Genomic DNA, 27765 nt, shown 5'->3' with positions numbered 1-27765 from the left:
TGCTCTTACTGGTCAACAGGCTGGTCCAATTTAGCCATGAAACCTCAAACACTAAAATGACAGGTGTTTCAGTCTCATTGTCCAACCCCTGTATGTCCCCTTTAAAATGTTTAAACAACTGAATGTAAAGGTTTAGCTTTACACAGTTTACAGCTCCTTTATGGAATCATTTAATCAGATTTATCTAATTCATAGTGAACATTTATATGTTATTTATATTTATATGTATTTATATGGTAGTTGATGGTCGTGTAGAAGTAGGATTTTCTACTAAAGTGGACTGTGTGATTCATTCTAACTTGGAAACTACTAGGTGGGCACATGCTGTGGTCACTACAAGGCGTACCGCATACCATGATACAAACTGGGATAAGAGGTCCTTCTGAAATGGAGAAATAGTGTTGGATTAACTTAAAACCATTTATTTACACAGCATGAAATCTGGATGCCATCCAGTGTGCTTCCTCTAATCCAACAGCTGCCGTCGATAAAGCCAGTATGAAGTTTGAGCTTCTGAATGGAAGGTTCTTGGTCAAGGTGTAATCATTTGCACTACTTCAGTTTTAGGAAGAATTAAGCATTACAGACACATAAGACTAAAATAGTTGACAGGTTATTAATGTCAGACTGTGACAAAATGACACTTGAGCATTACACACTTGCACACTTACATTCACAGCAAATACAGGCTCCAGCAAGTGGTGAACAAGCCAAGAAAGCCGTACAAAAAAAACAAACAAACAAACACCGTCCCTTTGGAGACAGACGTACGTGCACACCCACACAATTCATCCATTTGTCAAAGATCATTACACACTCTAAATGGGGAAAATTGACAAAGTGCCTGCTTTCTTCAGCATCAAAACCAAAAACCAAGCCTCTACGTATCCATTCAGGCAAGCGCTACTCCTCGTAAGTACATTTACATAAATAAATAAGAATGCTGGAGATCATGAGTATGCACAAGTCCTATTGCGCCATTGACTATACTTAGGCCTAAAACAGAACACTATAACTGTTAGAATTTTTCTTTGGGGTCGGGAGGGGGCACTGAATTGTCAGCTCGCAGCAGGGAGAAAATTCAACAAAACAAAATTGAATCCATAATTTAAAAGGGGTAGCCGCCATGTTGGCTTGATGTTAGAAGGTGGATTCAGATTGTAGGCACATCTATTAAATAGTTTCGCATGGTGGGTGAATACTGGGGCTTGGTGCTTGTGGCTAAGGGGGACTCAGAGGGTTTGTTCTGGGACTCCAGTTTTGGTTGTGGTCTCCGAGTGGCTGTTCCTGCCGCCACTCGTTCATGGTTTAACAGGCTGGATGGAAAGCAGGCTGCCAAACTTGAAGTGCTGGATGACAGGAAACTTCTCTAGACACTGCAGAAGGTAAAGGGCAGAAAGAGAGAGAAAACAAATGTCATTTAGTGTATTTTAATTTCTATACACTTCCAGACTCTTTAGGTGAAGAGGAAATTAAGGTTTCTTGCAGAAGCTGTCAATGAAATATATAACAATTCTGTCAAAAATATGAATTGCTTTCCATTTGTTAAATCTCCAACCTGTTTACACCCTGGTCACCTTTTGACCACTCATTTGGTGACTGGAATCCGATTGCTGTGTGGGACAAAATAAGCAAATCCTCTCATTGTGTGTCAGTTACTACTGGAGGTTTGGTTGTACTGGGTGGAGGTTTGGTTGTTGAATGTGTTTCGGAGAGAGGAATGCGATTACACTGCTATAATGTGGCTTAAATAAGTCTCAGATCAACTTCTAAAGTGGGTTGAGGGATGAGTTTTATACCTATTTTAAATGTGTCCTGTGTGTGTCTGTTTATATACACACACACAATCAAAGGCACATGACGTGACCCTGCTTAAAAGGGTCCCTTTCTGTAAAAATAACAATAAAACCATAAAGAAGCAGAAAATATGATTATATATATATATATATATATATATATATATATATATATATATATATATATATATATATATATATATATATATATATATATATATTCCGCTTTGCGGAAGTTATACGTTTAAAGATTGCACATTTCTTCACTATTTTCAGCAAAAATACTGTTCCATTTATTTGTATTGTACAGTTTAATATTTACAAACAAAGGAAAAGGGCCCAAAGACAAATTTAGGGTGTATGAACCCACAACCCACAAATAATAGCCCTATACTTAAGATACTGTATAGTAGATTTATCCAGTGTTTTCTTGGGTGATGGCCTTTAGGTTCCATAAATTATCCATAAATCATTGTTGTAATAGAAATGTGTGAGTGTGAAGAAGCTTTTAAGAGTCTAAAGAATCACATAATTCATACATTTCTATTGCAAATATGGTTCTCCAATAAGAGAACCACTTGTTCTATTATATTTTAATTGATCAAAGAGCCATTTAAGGCACCTTATTTTTTTTCATTGGGTTTTATTGTAACTAGTTAATAAAGTATTGGGATCTTAGTAAACCTTTTTGGAAAGACCAAACTTTTAGTTCTTTTTCTGCTCACATAACTATTCACAGTAACAAACATTTCTATCAGGCATACCCAAACTAGCACTGCATGCTAGTGTAATTGTACGCTTGGTCAGTACAGACAATGTGTCCGTCCACTGGGAGGGAAATTACGTAGAATCACGCAGCTCCCTATTCAGTACATTTAAACCCATGCCTAACACACGGACATCCTGTTCACGTGGCCCCGGCGGCAGCCGGTGAATAAAGAGCATGGAATGTGTTTCCTGTTAGTGGGAAATTAATTTCTGCTCTGTAGGTGGATAGATACACTTTTACCATTTTGTAACTGTACATTTAATATATCATAATTAAATATAGTTCTTTACCAACTGTAGATCTGTGTTAATGTGATAATTCTATTTATTATTGTTTTGGCCAATACAATTACTGACAATATATTGTAGCCTATACTTATACAAACAGAAGATAAAAGAAATCATTTATGCCATTTGAAATTAAGTTTATACTGTAAAACTGTAATTTAAATAAGAAATTGATTTTTGTATTTCCCAACTTAAAATTATAAAGTATATATAAAGTTGATATAGTCACTACTGTATGGTTTTGTTGAACTATATAACTATATAATCTAAAATTATTAGATGTTTAAATATTATTACATTTTTAACAGATGCTACTTTTCAACTTGAGACTAATAAGTTATCTGCTGATCAATAGGAACAATTCTTTAAGATAAGAGATAAAATAACACTTTATTGATCCCAAAGTAAATTGCAGTGGCACAGTACTACACACATTACACAAAAATGGCATACATTATCAAAATAAATAGTGGAAATCACAGAAGAACTATTAGTGACCAATAATAAAAGTCTATATGCCCTGTCTCTGAACCTATATGAAGTATGTACTGTGAAGCAAATACATACATTAACCAGGATAAACATGCAGTAGCGGCTTCAGTAGGTAATGCAATAATGGGCATATTAAGAAATAACCATAAAATAACCAATGAAATAAGCCCATGTGTTTAAATTAGTATGCAAGATATTAACAAAAGCAGAATATTATTGCACTAATAAGATATATGGTAGTAAGAATGATCAGTAAGTAAAAAGATAAATAGGAGCCACAGTGCCATAACAGTACAAATGAGTGCATAATAATAGTAATATATATAATAAATACAAAAAACATCATGTTCCATGACTTTAGCCAAGGTCCACGGAAGCTAAAGAACGATACACTGACCTGTAAGATAAGCATGTGGGGCCTGAATTGAATGCACTGATGTGATTTTTTTAAGTCACTTGTTGGTTTGCATGGACAATTCAAGCAAGATCTGCCAGTTACAGTCATTATGACCCACTGTGCTGTCTACTGTGGATGGTAATGTATTTTATTAAGTATTCCCAGCACACATGTGACACAATAGAGGAATGTTAAATGCCTGCACAACTTCATAATGAAACACCTATCTATCTGGCAACCACTATTAGGCCTCTGTTAAACTCTGGTTATTCACAGTGCCTTGCCATGAGCACTTGGGCCACGTTCCTCTTAACTGCAATTTCTTACATAATGTTATGAAATTAGGTAACAGCTAAAATCGTGATCTGATTTATCTGACTATTGACTGGCAGTGGATAGTGGATCAAATAGTGCATGAATTTAAAAGCATTGATAATATTCGGATTATCTCTATTTATTCCCTTTTATATGTTAATTTTATTGATTGTTTTGATTTGTCTTTTCTTTTTTGACCTAAATTGGTCCAAAATGTATACAACAGAAAAGATTGCACTTAATTATCAGCTATAGAACACTGTAGAACATTAAATAATTAACTAATCACATACTTTTAAAGTCATTTAGAAAGATGATAACAGACTATCATCCTGGTAAAGAATATTCCAGGCCCACAAGCCAGTTTCCAAAAGAACACAAAGAACCACTGGATGTTAACAGTGTTATCTACTGTCTGTGTGTGATATAGTCATTATAAACATAACTACATATATTATAGTATAAATGTAGTAATAGTAATATTAGAAGCTATGTATGAGAGAAACACCCCAAGTAATAAAAACCTCTGTAACTCGCTCATAGTAATTTGTAACTGAATTTGAGTCATTATAACACAATAAATCTTATGAACGTTTGTATCATTCAAGCTCATCGTGTACCCTCATTTTATTACTGTATCATTTAGTTCCCTCACATTCAGGCAGCGGCATTAATTTTCAGACTTGTATAATATAGCTGAAGGAATAGTCAGCCTGAAGGCGCGCTGAGGACTGCAGAGCTAAAGCAGTGGAGAAGGGAATGCAAGGGTGTGTGTGTGTGTGTGTGTGTGTGTGTGTGTGCTGCGTGGGGGTGGGGAGGATTGCAGACAGACTGGCCCCTCAGCTGCGGGAGGGGAGGGGCCAAAAGGCCTTCTCTCTCAACAACACAGGATGTGGCTCTGGAAGAGGGGGTGGGGCTTTAGACACACACACACACACACACACACACACACTTAACCCTATCCTGCTCATAAAGACATCAATTCATAACATTTGAAATTTAACTGTAAAATGTTTGTTAATTAACAGTAAATTTGAAAATCTGAATTAATAGAAAACCTAACATTTAGTTTAACCCATGCCATTAAGAAATGTGCACGTAAAAGCTATATATCTGAATGCTAATATTCTAATTCTTTAACAAAAAAAAATTAATAAAATTATACTTCTGTTTAACTCTTTCTTTCCAGCACTAAACCATTACAGGGTGCTCTCAGTTAAAGGTTCGGACACCACAGCTCCTCTAACATTCATACTGAAACAGTCTTAAGGAAGTTCAATATGTCAGATGAAGCTAATTCTATCTTTTCTCCCAGAAAAGAAATTCACAGAAACAAAGCTGTGAAGAAAGACCAACATACACAAACCCAATCTGTTTTACACTATGTCAGTTGCCTTTCACACTGTGAGGACATTTAATAACACAGATTAAACAATAGATTTCAATAATTTAACAAATATAGTAATAATAAATATAAAAGGCGTCGGTGGCTCAGTGGTTACAGTGCTGCGTAACTGATCATAAGGTTTAACACCCGGGTTTGACGAGCTGTGACTGTTGTGCGTTAACCCTCACCACTCCAGGCATGTGTGCTCACTGTGTGTGTGTGTGTGTGTGTGCTCTGAACAAATGGTGAATGCGGTTGTCTTTAGCCACAAATGGCAAAATTCCAAGTCCAAGCTCTTTTAGCTCAGAAATGGCAGGCTGTGTTATACCATCATCTCATTGGGGTTTTAGCTTGAGCTGGATAGGTTAAATAAACATGCCAGCTTTTTGCTTTGCTGCAAACAATATGGTTAAAAAGTCAACATTTTTAAATAATCTAGTGTTCACAGATTATGTCAGGACAAATAAAAAAAAAGTTTTTGGCTATTGTTTTATAATTATTCATGTTTTGCCCTGGGACTATGTGTTTTCCATCATCAGTTTTTCATCATCTGTGATTGGTGCATATCGCAGTATACTGTGATATTCTTGCACTTACTTCAGCTTTGTACATTCGTACAAGGCCTTGGTTGACTTTGGACCAAACAGGGACAGCGCTGATGTTCCACAATTGGTTAGAGTGCTCAGCAAAGGGGCCGGTTTTCATCTAATGAGAGAAAAAAAAACACACTATAAGAGAGAAAAAAAAATAATAATAATAATATATTTATATACAGAATAACTTTTTAGATTACAGTTTGGCCTCAGTTAAATATAGAGAGATTAATTTGTGAAAAAACACAATGATATTTTTAAAATGTGAAATATGGCCAAATAATCTGTGGGACAGGGCTACAGGGTAATACAAAAAAATTATATGACAACATTGATGCAGAAAAACAGTACACACAAACTAATTTAAAATCCTTAAATTGCTGTGGAAACATATCCTACTATCTCTAAAATACAGATACAAAATCATGGAAACTGACCAATGGCCAAAGAGAAAATTCAGTTTCTTTATCAGTTTCTCTGCTTCTGCTATTTATAAGTATATGTTTGAGCAAAATTAACATTGTCGTTTTATTCTATAAACTACAGACAACACTTCTCCTGAATTCCAAATAAAAATAGTCATTTAAAGCATTTATTTGCAGAAAATGAGAAATAACTCATTGGCTGAAATAACAAAATAAATGCAGAGCTTTCAGACCTCAAATAAGACAAAGAAAACAATTCCTAAATTCATAGAGTTCAGAAATCAATATTTGGTGGAATAAACCTGTTTTTTAATCACAGTTGTCATGCATCTCAGCATGTTCTCCTTCACCAGTCTTACACACTGCTTTTGGATAACTTTATGCCACTCCTGGTGCAGAAATTCATGCAGTTCAGCTTGGTTTGATGGCTTGTGATCATCCATCTTCCTTTTGATTATATTCTAGAGGTTTTCCATTTGGTAAAATCAAAGAAACTCATAATTTTTATGTGGTATCTTATTTTTGTCCAGAGCTGTATATTAAACTACAAAAAAAGAAAAATGTGCTAAAAAAAAAAAAAAAAAGTGTTAAAAGTAAAAACAGTAGAAATGGCTGGTCATTACGACTAATGGAGGGCCCTGTAAGTATAGTAGTCAGGCGATAGTGGTATGTGTTATATGAAAGGAGAGACATGGTGACGGCTGTAACCTCTGGAGTGAGCTGTAATTAGAGTTGTAAGTTCTAAAGGGTGCTCTGGTTTTAATGGTAATATTAGAAGTAACACAGTAGTAATAACTGTAGTTCAGGGTCCATTCAAGAGGCCAATAGGGGAGAAAGTCTGGTGTGGGGGGCTTTGCTCCAAGGAAAGACGAGCTCATGAATGGAGTGCAGTGTAGTGCTGCGTAGCTTTACTCTATGCACAAGCACACACACACACACACACACACACACACACACACACACACACACACACACACACACACACACACACACACACACAAACACACAAACACACAAACACACACACACACAAACACACACACACACACTTTCCCAGACTGCCCTCCTGAGGCTGGACTTTCCAGTGGGGCCCAGCATGGGGTGGGGGTGGGGGGTGCTAAGGGAGTGAATGATTCACAACAGCATGTGTGGAAGGAAATGACTCATGTGAGCAGAGTGCTCTACACATAACCTCTGAGAGAGAGAGAGAGAGAGAGAGAGAGAGAGAGAGAGAGAGAGAGAGAGAGAGAGAAGAGAGAGAAAGAGAGAGAGAGAGAGAGATTCAAACAAGAATAATACAGTATTTTTGATTTCGTAAGAAATCCTTTGTCAATGCGTTTTACATTGGAGAGCTCAGAATTTTGTGTCATAGTTTTTTAAAACAATTTAAAGTACAAAAAAAACACAAAAATGTGGATTATGAAATTTCAACAAAGCAAGTTATAATATTAAGGGTGTGTACATTAAGCACTTGTGTGTTAAACAACACTGTCAATTTCCTCTTTGTCTTAAGAAATGGCACAACAGAGTAAAAACAAGCCTAAACATGACTGGAGAAAGGGAGAGGGAGAGAGATAGGGGGATACCGGGAGAGAAAGAGGGGGTAGTGAAGGAGGAGACACAGCGAGAGAGACAGACAGAAAGAAGGGAGGGAGGGAGAGATGGGGGAGGGAGACACATCTACTACATATGAGAGAAGAGAGGCAGAGACTGAGAGGGGGTGAGAACGGGGGAGGAGGAGAGACAGAGAGATACAAGGACAGAGAGACAGATGGGGACAAAAGAGACGGGGGATACAAGGGAAAGAGACACACACAAAATGAAAAAGATGAGCAGAGAGAGACAAATACAGTATAAAAATAGGGTCATAAGGAAAAAAAAGACAATGTTATATTGCAATTTTTTAGATAACAATACAGCTTTTTTGAATAATTAGTTCAGATTAAAAGATTGCTGTCAGACAGTGGCTCAGGTGAGTACTGTTCAGTGGGAGGGTTTTAAAAACAATATTAGTGTTGTACTCCTTCAATAGATTCCACTGTTCTAACTGCATAAAAAGTAAACTTTTCTTTTATTTAGATTTTAAAAATATGATGTTTGAGTGTTCTCAATCTAAAGCCCTCGTTTTTCAGGGGGTTCTGGGGTAATTTTTCTCTTTTATGGGGGTCCTCTGTGATTTTATGTCCAGAACGACCATGTATGTGTTTTTCTGAGACGTCCTCTGAGAAAATTACAGGCTGAATTATCTACTGTTTTTCACTGAACTCCTCCTTTTAGTCTCCTCTGGACGCACATCTCTGAGTTTCGTCACGTCGCGCTTGATAAAATAGACATTGGTCCACTGCTACACACCATAATTACACTTTGGGCGCGCGTTTCCACAGAGATCCACATAAACACAACAGCAAGTGGAAATGGAGGAGCTACTGAACATGATGTCACATGACCAAAAAAGCCCCAAAAAAACCCTCACTGGTCCTCTTGTTTTTTCAATTGCACTCCAAATGAAAGTGTTTTAACACTGAGTAGTGTAAAAGTGTAAAATATTTTTCACAGATGTCCTAATCATGAAACTAATGCCGTGCGGATAGAGCTTTTGACAGTATTTTTGTTCCCTAAAATTGTATTGTTTATTATCTTGCTTATAGCATCTTAATATATCCCGATATATTGCATTGTAACCGCTGTATCAGGATACGGAAGCTGAAAGAGAGAGACAGAAAGAAGAAGGGGGTAGCATTGGGGGGACAGACAGAGAAAAAAAAGTGAAAAAGGGGGAGGGAGAGGTATACAGTATATATGAGAGAAAACAGAAAACAGAGGAGGGTGTGAGAACAGGGGAGGAAAAGGAGAGAGGGAGACAGAGAGACAGGAAGAGGAAGACAAAGTAAAACAAAAGTAGTGAGAATAAGCAAAGACATTAAGAGACAAATAGAGTGAGACAGAGGTAGAGACAATGAGAGAGATGAAAGAGAGAGAGAGAAAGAGAGATAGAAAGAGAGAGAGACAAAGATAGATAGAAAGAAAGAGTGAAAAGGAAAAAGGGTGAAAGGGGAGAGGGAGACACATGAAGAGCGAGTCACTAAAAGTGTGAGAGAGAGACAGGAAGAGAAAGAATGAGTAAAACAGAAGTAGAGAGAAAGGGACACAGGGACAAAAAAAATACAGAGAGAGAGTGAGACAGAGGTAGAAAGAAAGAGAGGCAGAGACAAAGAGTGAGACATGTAGAAAGTAAAATACAGAGTGAGAGGTGGCAAGAAAGAAAGACCGAGACAAAAAGAGGGTGAGACCGATAGAAAAAAAGAGAGAGAGACAAAGACAAACAGAAAGAAAGAGAGAGTGAGAGGGAAAGAGGGGTGAAATAGGGGAGAGGGGGACACATAAAGAGCAAGTCATACAAAGTGTGTCAGACAGAGAGACAGGAAGAGAAAGAGAAAGTAAAACAGAGGTAGAGAGAAAGGGAGACAGGGACAAAGAGACAGACAGACAGAGAGTGAGACAGAGGTAGAAAGAAAGAGAAGCGAGAGAGACACAATGAGAGCGTGAGTGAGAGAGGTTGACAGAGACAGAGAAAGAGAGTGAGACACGGCTAAAGATAAGCAGAGACAAAGGGATACAGACAAAGAGAATGAGAGAGGTAAAGAGAGAGTAAGAGAGAGACAGTGAGACAGATAAAAAATCTAAATACAGAGTGAGAGGTGGAGAGAAAGAAAGCAAAGAAATGGAGACAGAGGTTGAGACAGAGTTATAAAGAAAGAAAGGCAGAGACAAAAATAGACAGAAAGACTAAAAGAGTGAGAGGGAAAGAGGGGTGAAATACGGGAGGGGGAGACACATGAAGAGCAAGTCATAAAAAGTGTGACAGACAGAGAGACAGGAAGAGAAAGAGAAAGTAAAACAGAGGTAAAGAGAAAGGGAGACAGGGACAAAGAGACAGACAGACAGAGAGTGAGACAGAGGTAGAAAGAAAGAGACGCGAGAGAGACACAATGAGAGCGTGAGTGAGAGAGGTTGACAGAGAGACAGAGAAAGAGAGTGAGACACGGCTAAAGATAAGCAGAGACAAAGGGATACAGACAAAGAGAATGAGAGAGGTACAGAGAGAGAAAAAGAGAGACAGTGAGAGGTGGAGAGAAAGAAAGCAAAGCAATGGAGACAGAGAGGTTGAGACAGAGGTACAAAGAAAGAGAGGCAGAGACAAAGATAAATCTACAGACAGAGAGTAAGACATGTACAGACAAAAGAAGAGAGACAGACAAAAAAGAAAGACAGACATATATAAACTGGGAGAGACAGAGAAGGAGGGAAAGAGAGAGAGAGAGAGAGAGAGAGAGAATGTTGTAGGGTAAGTCAGTGTTAATTCTAGACTCCAGCGCTCCTACACTGCACCCCCACCACACACACACTTTACTCTCCTTTCTGCATTCTGGGAAGTTGAATCACTCTGTAGCCACAGCTGCAGCATCCTCTCCTCTACACTCTACACACACTCCTCCCTCCCTCACACACACAAACACACACTTACTGTTCATAATGCAGACTTAAATATGTTTATGTTTTTGACAGATAGTAGGTCTTTTACGCAAGTTTTCTAGTTAAAGCTGGACTTGTCTCTGTACTGATTTATAATGAAATTATATAATAAGCTATGTTTCCTCCAGAAATCAGTTTACAAATCCTTATTCTACTATATCATGAGAAGGTGACTGACCATCTTGACTGAAACAGACCATCTGCAAGACCTGTATCATGCCCTTTCAGTTCATTACACAGAGTTATGAACTGGACTGTTACTGCTGAAACATTATATACAGTGCACAAACTGGGTATCTAGAAGAGAAATTTACTGTGCTTCTATGCTATAAGCTCAATGAAGGCAGTCTGAGACATGCTTGTGACTACAACTAACAGGCTGCCTTAATTCAGAATGCTCACTGCTAATTCTGTTTTACCACCATGGAGGACAATTAGGACCATCCTACACACTCTAAGAGAACATGGCCAACTGGGATCCCAACTCTGGGCTTCCTGGCTACAGATGGACGTGGCATCATTTGAGACTTAACAGACAATGTCCAGATTATGGGCAAACACATTTAAGATCTTGTATTAAAGGACCTTCAACAAATAAATGACGGAATGAAAACATATTTAATTAATTGTGATAAACCTATTGTTTCACTCAAAATGTTTTTTTTTATTCTGAGTATGTACTGTACATATAAATCAATCATATACAGCTCTGGATAAAATTAAAGAGACCACTTTAGTTTCTGAAGCAGTTGATTCTGTTCTTTGATTTAGCTATTTATAGGTATATGTTTATAGTAAAATAAAATAAACACTGTTGTTTTCTTTCTATAAACTACAGACAATATTTCTCCCAAATTCCAAATAAAAGTAGTTATTTAGAGCATTTATATGCATAAATTGAGCAATGGCTGAAATAACAAAAAGCTGCAGAGCTTTGCAGAGCTCTTGGCATGTTCTCCTCCACCAGTCTTACCCACTGCTTTTGGATAACTTTCTACCCCTCCTGGTGAAAAAAATCAAGCAGTTCATCTTGGTTTGATGGCTTATGATCATGCACCTTCCTCTTGATTATATTCCAGAGGTTTTCAATTGGGTAAAATCAAAGAAAAGTGGTCTCTAATTTTTTCCCCAGAGCTGTTTGTACAATGATGTTTGTAGAATCGTATATGTAATATATGAGGAAAGACAGAACCAATCACACTGGATTTATATTAAACCAAAAAAAAACATCCTTGAGTTTCGACAAGGCAGCATCTACAAAGAAATCACATGTCCGAGATTGTCTGTATTTATATGAAATATTTAATTTAAGTAATTTAAGACAACCCCCAAAATGTAAATGTACATTCTTTTAAATAGTCTCATAACTATTACAAGTCTGCATGATCTTTAATATAGAATCTCGTAATCTATTGCCTATTATTTCTGGTGTGGGCCCAAAGAGGACAAGTCCCCCTTTTTGAACTTGGGTCATTTTGAGGTTGCTCCATATTAACACCTTAATTCTTTATCACAGTGGCCTTTAGCCTGTTCAGACTGGAGCTCGGACATCAGAGTTATCTGTGGTTTTAGCTGTGTCACGATAACTATTTGTTTAAGCCTTGGAGATTGCTTTGAACGATGATGTTTATATTTTTTAGAAGACTGAGATGTTCTGCTGAAGGCTGTTATCAGGATGCTTTTCTGCTGTGTTGAGCAGAACATAAACTGAAGAAATGAGACTGAGCTGCACGAGTATGAACTACGGGACAAAAGGCCTTTTTACACCTTGCTTTAATGTGCACGAGGGGTGGGCGATATGGCCCTAAAAATGTTATCACAATATTTCAGGATATTTTTGGTGATTTAAAAAAACACTGACTAAAAAAAAAAAAAGATTTGTCTATTTCCTGAACAGTAACTTCCCAAGACGCTAATTTTGTATAAGATAATATTAGTGTAATAAAGTAAAACATTTTTTTTTTTTTTTACAAAAATCTACCACAAAACATGCAGCATATTTATTGCATGTATATAAACTGCAAACAATCAATAAAAATTAAAAAACAGTAAATAACAAAAATACAAAATAACCTGCTTTCAAGAATAACGTCATTATCATACGTAGTTCTTTTTATTGTGTCAAACATTTTTTTGCGATATTATTGTGCACAATGTGATATGGTACACCTCTAATATGCATTTCAGATCTGCAAGGTATCTGGATCTACTTTGACTGAATTTTGTTCACACTTTTTTCCTTTTTATTTCTAATTTCTATCCTATTTTCCCCAATCCCTATCACTAGTGATGCTCCAATACCAGGAGGGTGAAGACTAGCACATGCCTCCTCCGATACATGTGAAGTCAGCCACCGTCTCTTTTCAAACTGCTGCTGATGCAGTATTACCAAAGTAGCATCACAGGGCGCTCAGAGGAAAGCGCAGTGACTCGGTTCTGATACATCAGCTCACAGACGCAGCCTTGTGCTGATCCACATCACCCTTTGGAGTGATGTAGAGAAAGAGCGCCATCTACCCACCCAGAGAGAGCAAGGCAAATTGTGCTCTCTCAGGGCTCTGGCAGCTGATGACAAGCTGAAGCTGTTATCATCATACTTGTTATTAAAAATACATTCCCAATGATACCAGAAGAGATCTGATTTTACTGTCTCCCACAAACCTTCACAGATTTTACACCTGGCTTTTCGTATGTACTCGAGAGAAATCCAAAAGTGATCTGATCACCAACACCCCTAAATGTTAATGCGTGGTGTAAGCAGGCTCAAACAGCTATACAGAATTACATGCTCATGTTCTTAGCTTGCCTGTTCTATGTGGCCTAAATCAACGAATTAACCAGAAGAGTGTTCCTATTCACTAATTTTAGAGACATTAAGACAAGTGTCAAGATCATCTGACGCACACAGAACAATTGTTCCTAGAAAAGGACACAGTGACATGAGATAAGCTGAGCCTGTTGGAGCTCATCTTCAGCTGGGATGACCATGAAGGGCTCCACTCTGGCTGCTCCAATAGCATGAACACCACAATGTTACACACTGCTGCTGATGTTTCCATATTGATAACCACCATCCAATGGTTTCATATTTAGTTATCAGTATATTGTTGACATCTCACTTAATATATTATATCCAATAAGCAACACAGGGTTCACAGGGTTCTATTAAGGGACCTCTGCTATTTGTTATACAGCTCTGGAAAAAAAAAATAAGAGACCACTTAAAATTGATGAGTTTCTTTGATTTTAAGAAATTTAAAACTTCTGGAATATAATCAAGAGGAAGATGGATGACCACAAACCATTAAACCAAGCTGAACTGCTTATATTTTTGCACCAGGAGTGGCATAAAGTTATCCAAAAGCAGTGTGTAAGACTGGTGGAGGAGAACACGCCAAGATGCATGAAAACTGTGATTAAAAAACAGGGTTATTCCACCAAATATTGATTTCTGAACTCTTAAAACTTTATGAATATGAACTTGCTTTTTTACATTATTTGAGGTCTGAAAGCTCTGTTTTTTTTGTTATTTCAGCCATTTCTCATTTTCTGTAAATAAATGCTCTAAATGACAATAGTTTAATTTGGAGTTTGGGAGAAATGTTGTGCATAGTTCATAGAATAAAACAACAATGTTCCTTTTACTCAAACATAAGTAAGTTAATACCTATAAATAGCAAAATCTGAGAAAATGATTCAGAAACTGAAGTGGTCTCTTACTTTTTTCAAGAGCTGTACATGTGTATCATGGCACTTGACACTGCTATTTACAAACAGGTCATTAGTTTCCACTGCAACTCAAATGAGGTACAATTCGACATATTGGCCAAAACATAGGATATACTAAAAACAGCTTAACAGTGATACGACTTAACATTTATTACTGGTTTTCTTTGGTTATATCTGTGTCATTCTTATAGTTTATTATGGATGCACAGAATATTTGGCAACCAAAACATTTTTAGTGAAAACAATAAAAACAAAAAGCACAGCCAGTGTTTGGTAAAATTAGTGAAAATGCTACTAAATAATTCTTACCAAACAACGACTGCCTATTTTAAGTCATATTGCAGTGTTTCCTTTAATGATTTATGGGGGGAGATGGGGAAGGGGCAGCCGGGAGATGACCACTGGCAGGTTAAAGTTCACTGTTAGTTTCTAATTAAAAAAAATAAATGAAATATATAATTCTGCATCACTCATCACTCTTAATAGCAGCTTACTGAGTCTTAATAAATGTTTTCCAACTGAAAGAAACTAGCTGTACTGGGCTAGCAACACTAGAAGTATAGTTAAACTGGCTGATGTAAATTAGTCTTATTGTCTCTCAGTGTTTGTTTATCAGAAGCATGGCTGCCTTTCTCTGTGTAAATCTCACACACATATAACTTGAATATTCAGCTAAGGTTACATTTATGAGGCACATGAAGTAAACCGATGACTATATTGCACTGTTAAGTGTGTGACTAGAATTGCACTGCTGAGGTAAATTTGTATTTAGAATAGCATGATTGATGTGAAATAATTTTTCAAATATAGTTGTGTAATTGCTAGTTGTGTAAAAAAAAAACAAAAAAAAAAACAATAATACAAACAATAATACAAACAATACAGACAAAAATACTTCGGCCAAATGTTACATTTTGTTTGGTTTTGGCCAAAAATGTATTTTCAGTGCATCCCTTCTGTTTAGTTTTGGGCTGATTTTTATTATTGTATACCTATTAGGGCTGTGCAATATTGTAAAAATATATGAATTAATTTTAATTACGATTTTTAGTTATTATTGTTTAAGAAATTTCACTGTCTAAAGTGATGCTTAAGTTATTATTTCCTTTACATTAATACCAATTTTTTTTTTATTTTCCTGTTTTGGAAATGTGTAAAATATGAAAATCACTGCCACATTAGAGAGTTTTTTTTTTTTTTTTTTTAAAGACTTCTGACAGAAGCAAATGTCTATTTACTGAGATTCTCTCTGGCAGCTTCTTCATGTAAGATGTGCAATCTCCATTACCCCAAGTGAAAAGCACATTAAAACTGTAATTAATTTTATTAATCAAATTAATCTGTTTAACCCCCCAGCTTTTAAACCTTTTAGTTTTTACATAAAGCACAATTTCTAATCAAAGTGGATTTAAAAACAACAGATAATCTCTAAACAATTTTCTTTGCATGGATCCTTAAGAGGCCTTTTACCAGAACACAAACACTGAATTAATATGGGGGCACTGGGCAGTTTAAAATTTATCCTAAAACCTAAACTTGACTACCATCATAACTTAACGTCTTACTAAAAGAAATACAGTAAATGTGACCTGAACTGGGCTTTCTCCTTACGTTCCTAACGTTCAGTCCCATAATTCTCAGTAACCTCCTTACTGTTCCTCCTCCCTCTATTGTCTCGTGTCATATTTAGAACAGGCCCTGCTAAAAGGGGACGTCACCTGAGAGACACATTCATTTACAGGCTCTCTCTCTCACAGACACACACACCTCGTTGATGAACTTGATGCACTCTAGGAACATGTAGTCCTGGTGGTACTCGTTCACCACCTTCTCCTCCACGAAGTGCCTGGGCTCCAAGGTAGGGTGGTCTGATCAGAGCGGGAGAGAGAGAGTTGAAATAGCACTACATTACAGATCAGCCCCTAAAATGTGATCCAACCAGCAATCCTGACTAATCCTATTTAACTCAGTAAACGGTGTAGCAAATTATAATGTAGTATTATAAAAGAGGGTAGAAAAGAGTAGAATGGAGAGAGATAAAGAGAAGACCTCAGAAATGGAAAAAAAAAACACTTAATGCACTTCATCACAGTCACCAGCAGGTGTCACCCTTCCCCCATAGCAGTCAATGCAGCAAACCCCATATGCACACTTTCAAAACAATGCTTATGTTTCATTACAAAAGAGCTAGTAGAACCAATATTTAATGTTTTTGCCTCGTTTTAGAATTGTATCATATATTTGAATATATTTTGGCTCAACAGATTAATTTGAGGATCAAAGAAGAGTTCCACCAATGTTTTGACACTTTTAAATGTTAATTCTACCCATTTTAAACATTTCTGCTTAAGTAAATAAAGCTGTTGAAAGGGGTTTGCTGTGAAATGCCCGGTTACAGAGTAAGAACTGCCAATAGTGGTGATGAAAGGAAAAAGAAAAAAAAAATTCTGGAAGCTACTTTGTCTGAGATTGTGTTGAGTAGACTTTGATATAAATCTTATTATATAATTGATATAATCTTGATATATATATTGATATAATCTTATTATCTGCAATATATATATATATATATATATATATATATATATATATATATATATATATATATATATATATATATATATATATATATATATAGCTGGCTTTAATGTAGCAATAACTCACTTATACCAGTAAATGGTCATTGTATTTTATTCATAAAAAATTTAACCAAGCAATTTTCAGTTGTTTGATGTGAAATATACTGTAGAGGAACGTAATGACTTGGATTATTAACAGTAATAATGACACAATTGTGGTCTTTATATCAAGAAATTTTATTTAAAAAAAAGTATTCTACAAATCTATTTTGTAAATGATGTGTAAGATTGGAAAACATTGGAAAACAAATAATATCATTAAAGAATGTTATAGATTTTTATCTACTAAATATATAGGTGGGTGTGCAGAGTCTTTTGCATACAGCTGTAGAGAACGAGACACAATGCACAATAGCAGGACTGTGACAAGACTAAATGAACGGCTTGACTGTTAATAGGTTAAATCAATTAAGAGTAATAATTGTTATTTCCAGCTCTAATTGAACTTTAAATGAACTGAACCAAGTTTAATTACTAACAATTTACTTTCAATTGACTTATAAAACAAATGGACATTTATTTTTTCTCTCTCATTTATGTCTCATCACGTCACAGAGGGGTTAAGACTGAAAGAGTGAAAAAGAGACAGTGATACCTATGAGTTGTGAGCTGCCCCATATAAAAGGCAAAAACTGGAAGTCATCAAGCCCCCACACGCCCTGGCTGCCCGCCGGCTCCATCCTATACGTCTTCTGCAGCTTCCGCATCACCCGCAGATACCTGCACCCATCACAGCCCACAGCTCATTAACATGCAAATGTGCATCACATGCAGCATTTTTCACACTACCAACCCCCAGTACCCTGTGACTGTGCAGTAATTATGCTAATAATCGTCAAGCAAACAAAAGTAGACGAGCAAAAATATCAATATATTTCATTTTTCAACATGTAGTTATGTAAATATATAAGAAGACACTGATAGAGTGTTTTTGTTATTTCTCAATACAAAAATAAAACAAAGAAATGCAGTTAGCATAACTCCAAGTGCAAATAACGGTACTGTGAAAAAAAACAAAACAGAGAACATATCACAAGGAAATGTGCAATAATATGAGACAATAAAAATATATATTGGACATACATGTTAAGTGTAAAACAAGCTATAGGTCGATAAATATAAAATTGCTGACTTCCGAAAATTTTAATTCTTATTATTTTTCACGTTTTGACAATATATTGCATTAACATCTCATTGTGGCCGGACCAATAGAAATGTTCCAAAATGTTCTCCAAAATTGTTGTTGATCTATTTATAGATGTATATATAGTTTTGGCACATTATTTAAAACTACAGCTCTGGAAAAAAATAAAAGACCACTTAAAAATGATGAGTTTCTTTGATTTTACCAAATTAAAAACCTCTGGAATATAATCAAGAGGAAGATGGATGATCACAAGCCATCAAACCACGCTGAACTGCTTGAATTTTTGCACCAGGAGTAAAGGCATAAAGTTATCCAAAAGCAGTGTGTAAGACTGGTGGAGGAGAACATGCCAAGATGCATGAAAACTGTGATTAAAACCAGGGTTATTTCTCAAAATACTGATTTCTGAACTCTTTATGAATATGAACTTGTTTTCTTTGCATTATTTGAGGTCTGAAAGTTCTGCATCTTTTTTGTTGTTTTAGCCATTTCTCATTTTCTGCAAATAAATGCTTTAAGTTACAATAATTTTATTTTGGAATTTGTGAGAAAATCAGTAGTTTATAGAATAAAACGACAATGTTTATTTTACTCAAACATATACCTATAAATAGCAAAATCAGAGAAACTGATTCAGAAACTAAAGTGGTTTATTGATTTGATTATAGTTAGTATTATAAGTAATTATTAATAGTTACCATTATTCGTATTTTATTCTAACATCAGTGGACATTTGTTGTTATTTCTGGGCAGAGTAGGAGTTTTTTTATTATAACTTTCACAAGCGCCTTAAACCTTTGCATATATAGATCTAAAAAAGATAGACAGACAGAAAATATCTGGCTATAAACACGCCTTGTATAAATAAATATACAGTATATTTTACACTCCACTGTTCTTGTACCAAATACATATGTACAATATGTTCAGTATGCAGTGTATTACTGAATGCTATAAATAAATAAAGTGCATTCATGCATTAGTTAAACAGTAGTTTTGACTAATGAATGAAACGGTGAACAGTGAAGGGAAAAATATATAATCCACATTTTCACATATCTAACCTGTCAAAGACTTTAAAAACGATGGCCAGCTGGTCGTCCACTCTGAGCGCTCCCACTTTACAGAGACAGCAAAGAAATGCAGCAAAGGCAGCTTCGTGACCTGCAAACACACACACACAAAACACACAAACACACACACACATATATTAATTCACCTTTAACATAAGTATGATGTGCAACACGGTGATGACTAATATTTTTCACATTCCATTAAAAACACAAACTGAAAACAATAAAAAACAGAGGTGAACAGTTTATTCAGTATTACGTCTTGCAGTTGTTTACTGGGCCACAGTGAGGCTTCAGGACTGGCATTCATGCTACAACAGTGCCCTCCAGTGGACCTACAGAAAAGTATCCTCCTATTGAATATGAACTGAGTTTATTTACTACTCCTTCAGGCCTCACTTTAATGTAAAATGCACCAAAATACATGTTTGACTCCAGAATATGTAATATGTGACAATACACAGAAATTAGTAAACATTTTAACTGCAAATCTTAGAAACAGCCAAATTAAAGCAACATTCTGTAGATTTTTTTAGCTACAAAATAATGGTGATACCGCACTGACAAATAAAAGATGAAAAGAAAGTATGCTGGTGTTAATTCGGGGTCTAAACAATGGTAACTATAATTTTTGCAAAGATTACAGGACACTTCTTGCAAACAACACTACAGAACACTGTAAAACCAGAGTCATTGTTGTGTAAAATCTTATAATATGCTGATCTAATACTCTACCACATCAGTCTATCCACACACTTGTCAGTGACTGCCCTGTATCTTTCAGCTCATCCAGAAATGCATGTGTAAAACCTGACTGCAGGGGGAGCCCAGGAGCAACGAATACATATTCTCACAAATAGCCTTAAGCCTTTCAGACCCTGCATTCATTGGCTGTGTATACCTGCACTTAACACAGACTGAGACATATTTTCCATGAGAATAGACATTTATCAGCCAATAAATCAGCAGCAATTAGCACCTTCCACAGTACTGGAAAAATAAAAATCTGCACACTGAAGTAAAGCATGGCAGCATTCCAGCTAATAAGGGAATGTAAGTCCCTTTTTTCAGGTTACAAGTTTTTCTTTAATGCTTAGGAATGACTTGTGGAAAAAAAAAACGTATATGGGGAAAAAAAATGTTAAACAAATGATTACACTAAAATTAACATTTTATCCTTTTTATTCCTTATTTTATATAGTTCTGAACCAAATCTGGTTTCCATGTGCATTATAGACACAAAACAGCACTCTTCTATTCTTATAAATCACTGGAACATAATTTAGGTCTGAAAGGGTTAAGCAGTCTTTTATTAAGTCTAATCAAATTCCCATTTGGTTGGTTGGTTGGTTAGTTGAGTTTAACGCCACATCAGCTCGTCAGCTATTTCGTGGCAGGATAGGTATTGTTTATTCACAAGGTTCTATGATCTCGTCCTTAGATGAGGACTCGTAGGTTGGTAACAGTTAAAAAGGTCAGTACTTTGTTTGCATTGTCTTTGTTGAAAATGTCCACTAGTGTATCTGACAGGCAGATTTTTTGTTTCGTAGATAAGTATCTTGGGCATTCGGTAAATATATGTTTTATAGTAATAGTTCGTTGGTCTTTCGCCCTTCAGTAAAAAGGAGTGCGTCAGTCTGGTGTGGCCAATGCGGCATCTTGAGTAAATGACTTGATCCCATCTATTGTCTACATACGTGTTGGTGACACGATCAATTTTGGGATTGAGCTCGTACAGTTTGCTGTTTATTTGGGTGTTCCATTCGTTTTGCCACTTCTCATTTATGTATTTGTGAATTAGGGCCTTCACGTCTGTTGGTGGGAGTTTGCAGTTCGCTGTTTTGGCCTTTGACAAATTCCCATTTGGACATTTGCACATTTCTTTTACGGGTTTGTCAGTGCTCACACACATACATGCACACCTGTGCCATAATCAATTCTGGTAGAGTTGCCTACAGCCTCCTTCAGGTACACGGCGATCTCAGGAGCAGCAGCACTGACGTCAGGGGGGAGCAGTGTAGAGACCAGAGCCTCAGCATCCTAGACAAACACACACACACACATACATACACACAATCACAATATAAGTTATTCCTATTATAATATAAATAGCTGTAGATTGCCAACTGAAACCTGCCAAGATATGTGAAAGCATGCTGAAATATATATTTTTTAATCTAATTTTTCCATCTTTATTTCTGCACTCTGGCCTCCTGTCCGAATAAACACAGCATTTTAGTTTACTGAACAACTTTTATAATCTCCAAGGTGAACTCCATTAAGAGACTATTTGAGAATGTTTTCGTGTGGGTGGGTCAAATACACATTTTTGATAATGCCGTACAGGTTTGTCTACGCAATAGAGAAAAAAAAAAAATTAAATATATAAATAATAACTTTTTAAGATAGATGTTCTTTAGTCTATGTGTAAGATTGTGCTTGGAAGAGTTATTGTAATTGAACAACCCAGTTGTCATTTTTCATTAGAAAATATATTTCAGCTTGGTGCTGTATTTAGGGCTGTTTTGGCCATTATGCTGCTTATTGAGGAATTTGATATCAAACTTTGTATAGTATTAAAAAAAAGCCTACTATCACCTTTTCATCAATCGGCACCAGTCCGATTTGCGAAACTAATTTTGAGGTTTCGGAACCAGAAACGTTTTTTTGAAGCAGGACCTGAAGAATACTATGTTATTCAGCGCAAACCATGATCACTGCTGTGAAACGCCCTCTGTTGATGACCTATAGTGGGGCATTTTTATGGTTCCACTAAAACTGGTGGAAATGCTAGTTTTGCTGGTTTGCTGAAAAGTACCAGTACGGTTATTATAAGTTGGAGTTCTTTTGGTGGTGCCTTACTAGGCTTTAAAGCTTACATGAGCAATCTTAGGATTTATTGAGGGTACTTTTGAATTATTGTGTGGATGAAGACATGCCTCTAAAGACTAAAAAAAAAATGATGTGTGGTTAGGGCCTTTGTCTTACTAACTGCTCAGTCCATAATACACGGCAATATTCTGTAGTTGTGATAAGGTGGTGTAAAGCATCAAATGTCAATGTCAAGGTTTTATTTGTTATTTGTTTGTTTTTTGTACATTTACATATTTGTTTTATGTCTGTATATATGTTTACATCAACAGAGCTGAATATAGGAAAGTCACAAACATGAAGTCTGTACCTGGTCTACTTTGGCATACCAGGTGCGATATGCCTTATTGCCAAAGCGTGAAGGCTGGTCTACAGGTGGAGTTTCATCTATCCAGCGATCTAAAGTTCCCAACAGTGACAGCAGCTTCTCCACTGTCTAACAGCCAGAGACAGAACAAACACAGAGAAAATACAAATAAGTACAACAGGATTTAAAACACAGCAACATGTATAAATAAATAGATTTTAATAAAGACTTTAATAAGAAGATTGAGGACCAACACCCAACAGCTGTATATCTAAAGGGTCAGATGAATGAAACCTGATTCTGCTCTCACCTCTGAAACTGGGTATTCACATGTGAGCTTCTTTCCTTTCACCCCTTCATTCAGAGTCAGAACGAATCCCATGTAATCTGCATACGCCTACACACAGATAAGAAAAAAAACAAAATGTTAAGACTTATTCAGAATGACTCAATCAGTAGTAGTTAATGGGTGGGGCAGGAGAAAGATCATCTTACTGATAATTTAACTGAACTAGTAATTTAATGACTACACAGATCAAGCATAACATTATGACCACCTCTTTATTTCTACACATCGGCTTTACCAATCACACAGCTCTGGGAAAAAATTTAGAGACCACTTGAAAATAAGTTTTTGATTTTACCAAACTGAAAACCTCTGGAATATAATTAAGAGGAAGATGGATGATCACAAGCTATAAAACCAAGGTGAACTGCTTGAATATTTGCACCAGGAGTAAAGGCATAAATTTATCCAAAAGCAGTGTGCAAGACTGGTGGAGGAGAACATGATGCCAAGATGCATGAAATCTGTGATTAAAAACCAGGGCTATTCCATCAAATATTGATTTCTAATCTCTTAAAACTTTATGAATATGAACTTGTTTTCTTTGCATTATTTGAGGTCTGAAAGCATATTATTCTCCTGTCACCCTGTTCTTCAATGGTCAGGATCCCACAGCATAGACAGCCATAGAGCAGGTATTATTTGGGTGGTGGGTTATTTGCAGCACTGCAGTGACATGGACATGGTGGGGTTACCTGAGATCTCTTCCATTTGCCCATATCAGGCACCATGCTGATCTCCTTCTTTGGCACCATGAAGTTGAACTTGGCAGATATGGGAGGCCCGTCATCTTCAGTAGAAGTACCTGGACAAACAGCAAAACAAAGTAAATAGTCAATTTAATTTAACATATCGATCTAAACTCCTCCTAACTAGAGGTATAGATTCACAGTCTCACAATCGTGTGTGCCACCTACTCAGGTTCTAAATATATTTGTTTTTAAATATAAAACCACATTATGTAGTAAAGCTATGGTCTACAAATCAGGCAAAATCAAGGAAAAAAACTTAACGATTGTATATGTACCGGTATTGACCAATGTTTCTCTACTTTAACTGATCCTTAGAGCCAATCAGATTATATCCAGGAGTTAAAGATTACAGTGGCTCATAGACAGATACAGTCAGTAGAAACTCATTAACAGCCAGAGACGTAGTTCTCAATGAGTAGACTCTTCACAATTCTGACTCATATATTTATGTATAGAATAAGACTAGCATGCCACATGGAGGAAAGTGAATAAAGACTTTTATCTTTTATTCCCTGCAATGAGTAGCTATTAGCAAAGCAACACAGCAGAGCTAACAAACCTCCACGCTATCGACGCAAAACAGGTTTTGTTATGTCACACAGTTTTGCTACACAGTTTTCTATGTACCTAAGAAAGTGCAATCTGCTGAAAAATATTATCTCTGATCTCAGAACTGTATTTGTTGTCAACATAACATATGACGCTGTCACACACTTTAAAAGAGAAGCGTTGCGTTGTAAATGTTTGTTTTTTTTCGTGGAGAAATATCACAAGACATTGCATTGCTTTATTATTTATTGCTTAAAACTTGTTGAACAGTATGCATTTGTAAAATCTGCTGTTTGGGATCATTTTAAACTTGAAGACAAACTGGTAAAGTGCCTAATTGCCCACGAGATGTGACTGTGGTGAATGACGATGATTCAAATGTCTCACAAGGTCTACAGGCAGAGTTTAATCTATCCGAATCAAATCTTTTCTGAATCAATTGGTTCATTTGATTCTATCTCCCAAAAACACCACTTTTGCTATTACTAATTGCTGATCTGCAATCAGGCGATCGAGCTGAATGAACAACAACACTGATCTTTCACTACTGTCTCTACTGTTAACCATAAAAACTTCTAATGATCATCTAATAATTCCCTAAATCACATAATTTATTGGTGGGTAAACTGGTGAATCATCTATGGGTTGCTTAATTCTGGTCCTGAAAGCAATCCCCTATTTAGACACCAATTAAATGTCAATTAAAACACTGGATCAATCAATTAAATGATGAAAACCACCAAATCACAAAACGCTCTAAAGAACCAGAGTTAAACTTCCTAAATACAAGCATTTTTTTGTCATAAATTATTTAATTTTTAATAAATTACAGCCATTTGCAAAAACAGCTGAACTTTAAATGTTAAAATACCAATCTAACCAGGCTTGACCCACAAACACTACTAAACATTACATAACAGCAGAATGAACCTCTGGTGACCTACATTTTACTCTCACTCATTGACGTTTTCTGGCAGTTGCAGTACATGTTGTAGTCTGGCCTCTCCTATGGCGTGCATGGGGTATGTGTGTTCTATGCTAATCTCCAGATGCCAATCTCCAAACCTACTGTCCACAACAAAAACCCCTGCATACGTTTATAATCCCTGCAGTTGTACTGTGTAATCACAGAGAGAAAGAAAAGAAACCACCCAGGATTAAATGCTCTCTTTTTCTGGCTTTTCACTAGATCAATTTGCCAGTCATGCATGACTGAAACACCAATGGAAACTTTCACTCACATGTTTGCAAGCTCTGTAGCCACTTTCCCCAGACCAACTCTGGTCAATACTGTGGGTCAGGTGTGTTGGATGTGAAGAGCACTTGAAAATGTCGGATATGTCAGATGGTGCTTAGGATTCAAGGTGGCTAAAGCTACATTTTCCAGTTTTACAGATAGCCAGTAATAAAAAACATTATCAATAAACTGACACATAAAGCATGAATCCACTTGCATACTCAGCTTTACATGATTTAAGATTCTCCTACATCGACAGTCTTTATCTTTTATGTCCCACCACTAGCCTTCAGCATCCTTTATAGAAAACCTGTTAAATATGTTAAAAGCCCCCTGATCTAAAGTGAGGGAAACAGCAGGACTGGTAAACATATTCTATCATTGTATCATAAAATGCTTACACTAAACTACAGTATATTTATTATTATATTTTTTACAAAACATAAAGGACGTCTTACAACACTATGTCAATATCCTGGCTCACCAGCCACAGACCAGATGCCTATAGTGGTAAGTAATGATGACTGTAGTAATAATAATAGTAATAATAATAATAATAATAATAATAATAATAATAATGGCAGTAATTAAAACTAGTTCCTCTCCCTCCACTATCGACCATACTAAGGCTTACACAGGCTCAAAGTAGCAATTTTCTAATTACTAGGGTATTTGTAGGACAACAATATTCTAGGCAAAAAGACAAATTATTAAAAAAAAATAATAATAAAGAATACACTCCTGCAACCAAATAAATTATATTGCATGCGATATAATATGGCACACACCAAACTGAGATTTGGTGTGTCATGTCATACAAAATGAATGAGAATGAGCAGCTGATCTGAGGTTAAAATAGTTATTCAATTTGAGCAAAGCTAGAGAAAAAGATCTAGCTAAACATGCAAGTTAGACCTAAAAAAACAAACAAAAAAAAAAACACCCAGTTAACAAGCTTATATATTAACATACACAGGACTGCATGTGCACATGCTTTAAATACACATCTACGTTTAGACTTTTTAAACTAAGTAAAATACTTAAAATACTGAACTTACTAAACGTAGTGATGGTAAGAATGCCATAATGAAATAATAATGACAATGATGATTAACAATAATAACAACAGCAACCATTACAAATAAATTTACATTTTTGTCCCATCACAAGCCCTCCAGTCCTGTATAGCAAACACTTCAAATATGCTAAAAGCTAAGTAAAGTAAAGTAAAGTAATGGGGAAACAGCAGGAACAAATACCATGGTGAATATATTATATAAATATATATTATATCATGAAATGTACAATAAAATACAATATATGTATTGCCATAAGTACACTTAATATAACGCCTTTATATTAAGTGTAATTATGGTAATACATATATTGTAGTTTATTGTCTTTAATAAAACATTATTAAGACATTGCTAAACAAGCAAGTTAGACCTAAAAAAACAACACCTAGTTAACTAGCTAGCTTATGAATCAACATACACAGGACTGCATGCACACATGCTTTAAATACACGTTAGTACGTTTAGACTTGAGACTAATTAAATTACTTAAAATACTAAAGTTACTAAACTGACAGCAGAGCTCAGCTCTGAGCCCATTCACACCTGCCCTAACTGCTCCTGAACTAAGCTAGTCAGAAACTCTGTACCCTCGTTTAATAACGCAACTGCTGACTTTATTAAGTATGATTAATATGATTTAATACGAAGCACAGCTCTAACCTAACATCACCTGTTAATTATTCATTTATTAAAACGCTACCGGGCTCCAGCTCCTCCAGCAAGCTAATCGCTAAGCTAGTGAGAACCCACTAAACTGAATGAGGCGGAATCACAATACCGGACTCCACAGCCGCCTATCGTCCTCCTCCGAGCACCGGGCTGCTGCTGGAACCGGTTAATCAGTAGAGAATTCACATACACCGGTTTAACAGCGCAGTTTTGCAGTTTACAGCTCTTATTCCGCTTTTAATGTACCTGTCTGCTGCTCGCTCTCCGCCATGTTTGATGAGGGCTGAAGCAAACTTGACGCCGCGACCTCTGACCTCCACAAATGGTAACTCATTTTATTAAAGCGTAACAAAGACATTTTATATAGGATGCAGTG

At 36.2% G+C, this 27765-nt stretch overlaps 1 protein-coding gene across 1 annotated transcript; it reads right to left on the bottom strand.

Annotated features, from left to right (window-relative positions):
* Positions 1–406: 406 nt before the first annotated feature.
* ptpa (protein phosphatase 2 phosphatase activator) lies at positions 407–27715 on the bottom strand. Its single transcript, XM_022666238.2, has 10 exons — positions 27636–27715; positions 23802–23911; positions 23071–23157; positions 22764–22889; positions 21505–21622; positions 19574–19673; positions 17958–18082; positions 16491–16591; positions 6041–6148; positions 407–1376 (listed from the first exon to the last, which is right to left on the bottom strand). The coding sequence occupies exons 1-10, from the start codon at positions 27658–27660 to the stop codon at positions 1302–1304; spliced, it is 975 nt and encodes a 324-aa protein (XP_022521959.2). The 5' UTR covers positions 27661–27715; the 3' UTR covers positions 407–1301.
* Between the last annotated feature and the right edge of the window lie 50 nt (positions 27716–27765).

Source organism: Astyanax mexicanus, chromosome 1 (genome assembly GCF_023375975.1).
Source record: "Astyanax mexicanus isolate ESR-SI-001 chromosome 1, AstMex3_surface, whole genome shotgun sequence".
In the NCBI taxonomy this organism is placed as follows: domain Eukaryota; kingdom Metazoa; phylum Chordata; class Actinopteri; order Characiformes; family Acestrorhamphidae; genus Astyanax; species Astyanax mexicanus.
Note: the sequence above shows the minus strand (reverse complement) of the source record. Positions and strands in the feature narration are given on the sequence as shown.

Bases quoted from the DNA above. Each gene is read 5' to 3' on its own strand.
- ptpa (XM_022666238.2), bottom strand. From the start codon at position 27,660: ATGGCGGAGAGCGAGCAGCAGACAG. The intron at 22,890-23,070 runs GTGAGAGCAGAA...TCTGGCTGTTAG, and splicing joins GTGAATACCCAGTTTCAGAG to ACAGTGGAGAAGCTGCTGTC. The intron at 1,377-6,040 runs GTAAGTGCAAGA...TACCTTCTGCAG, and splicing joins TACGAATGTACAAAGCTGAA to TGTCTAGAGAAGTTTCCTGT.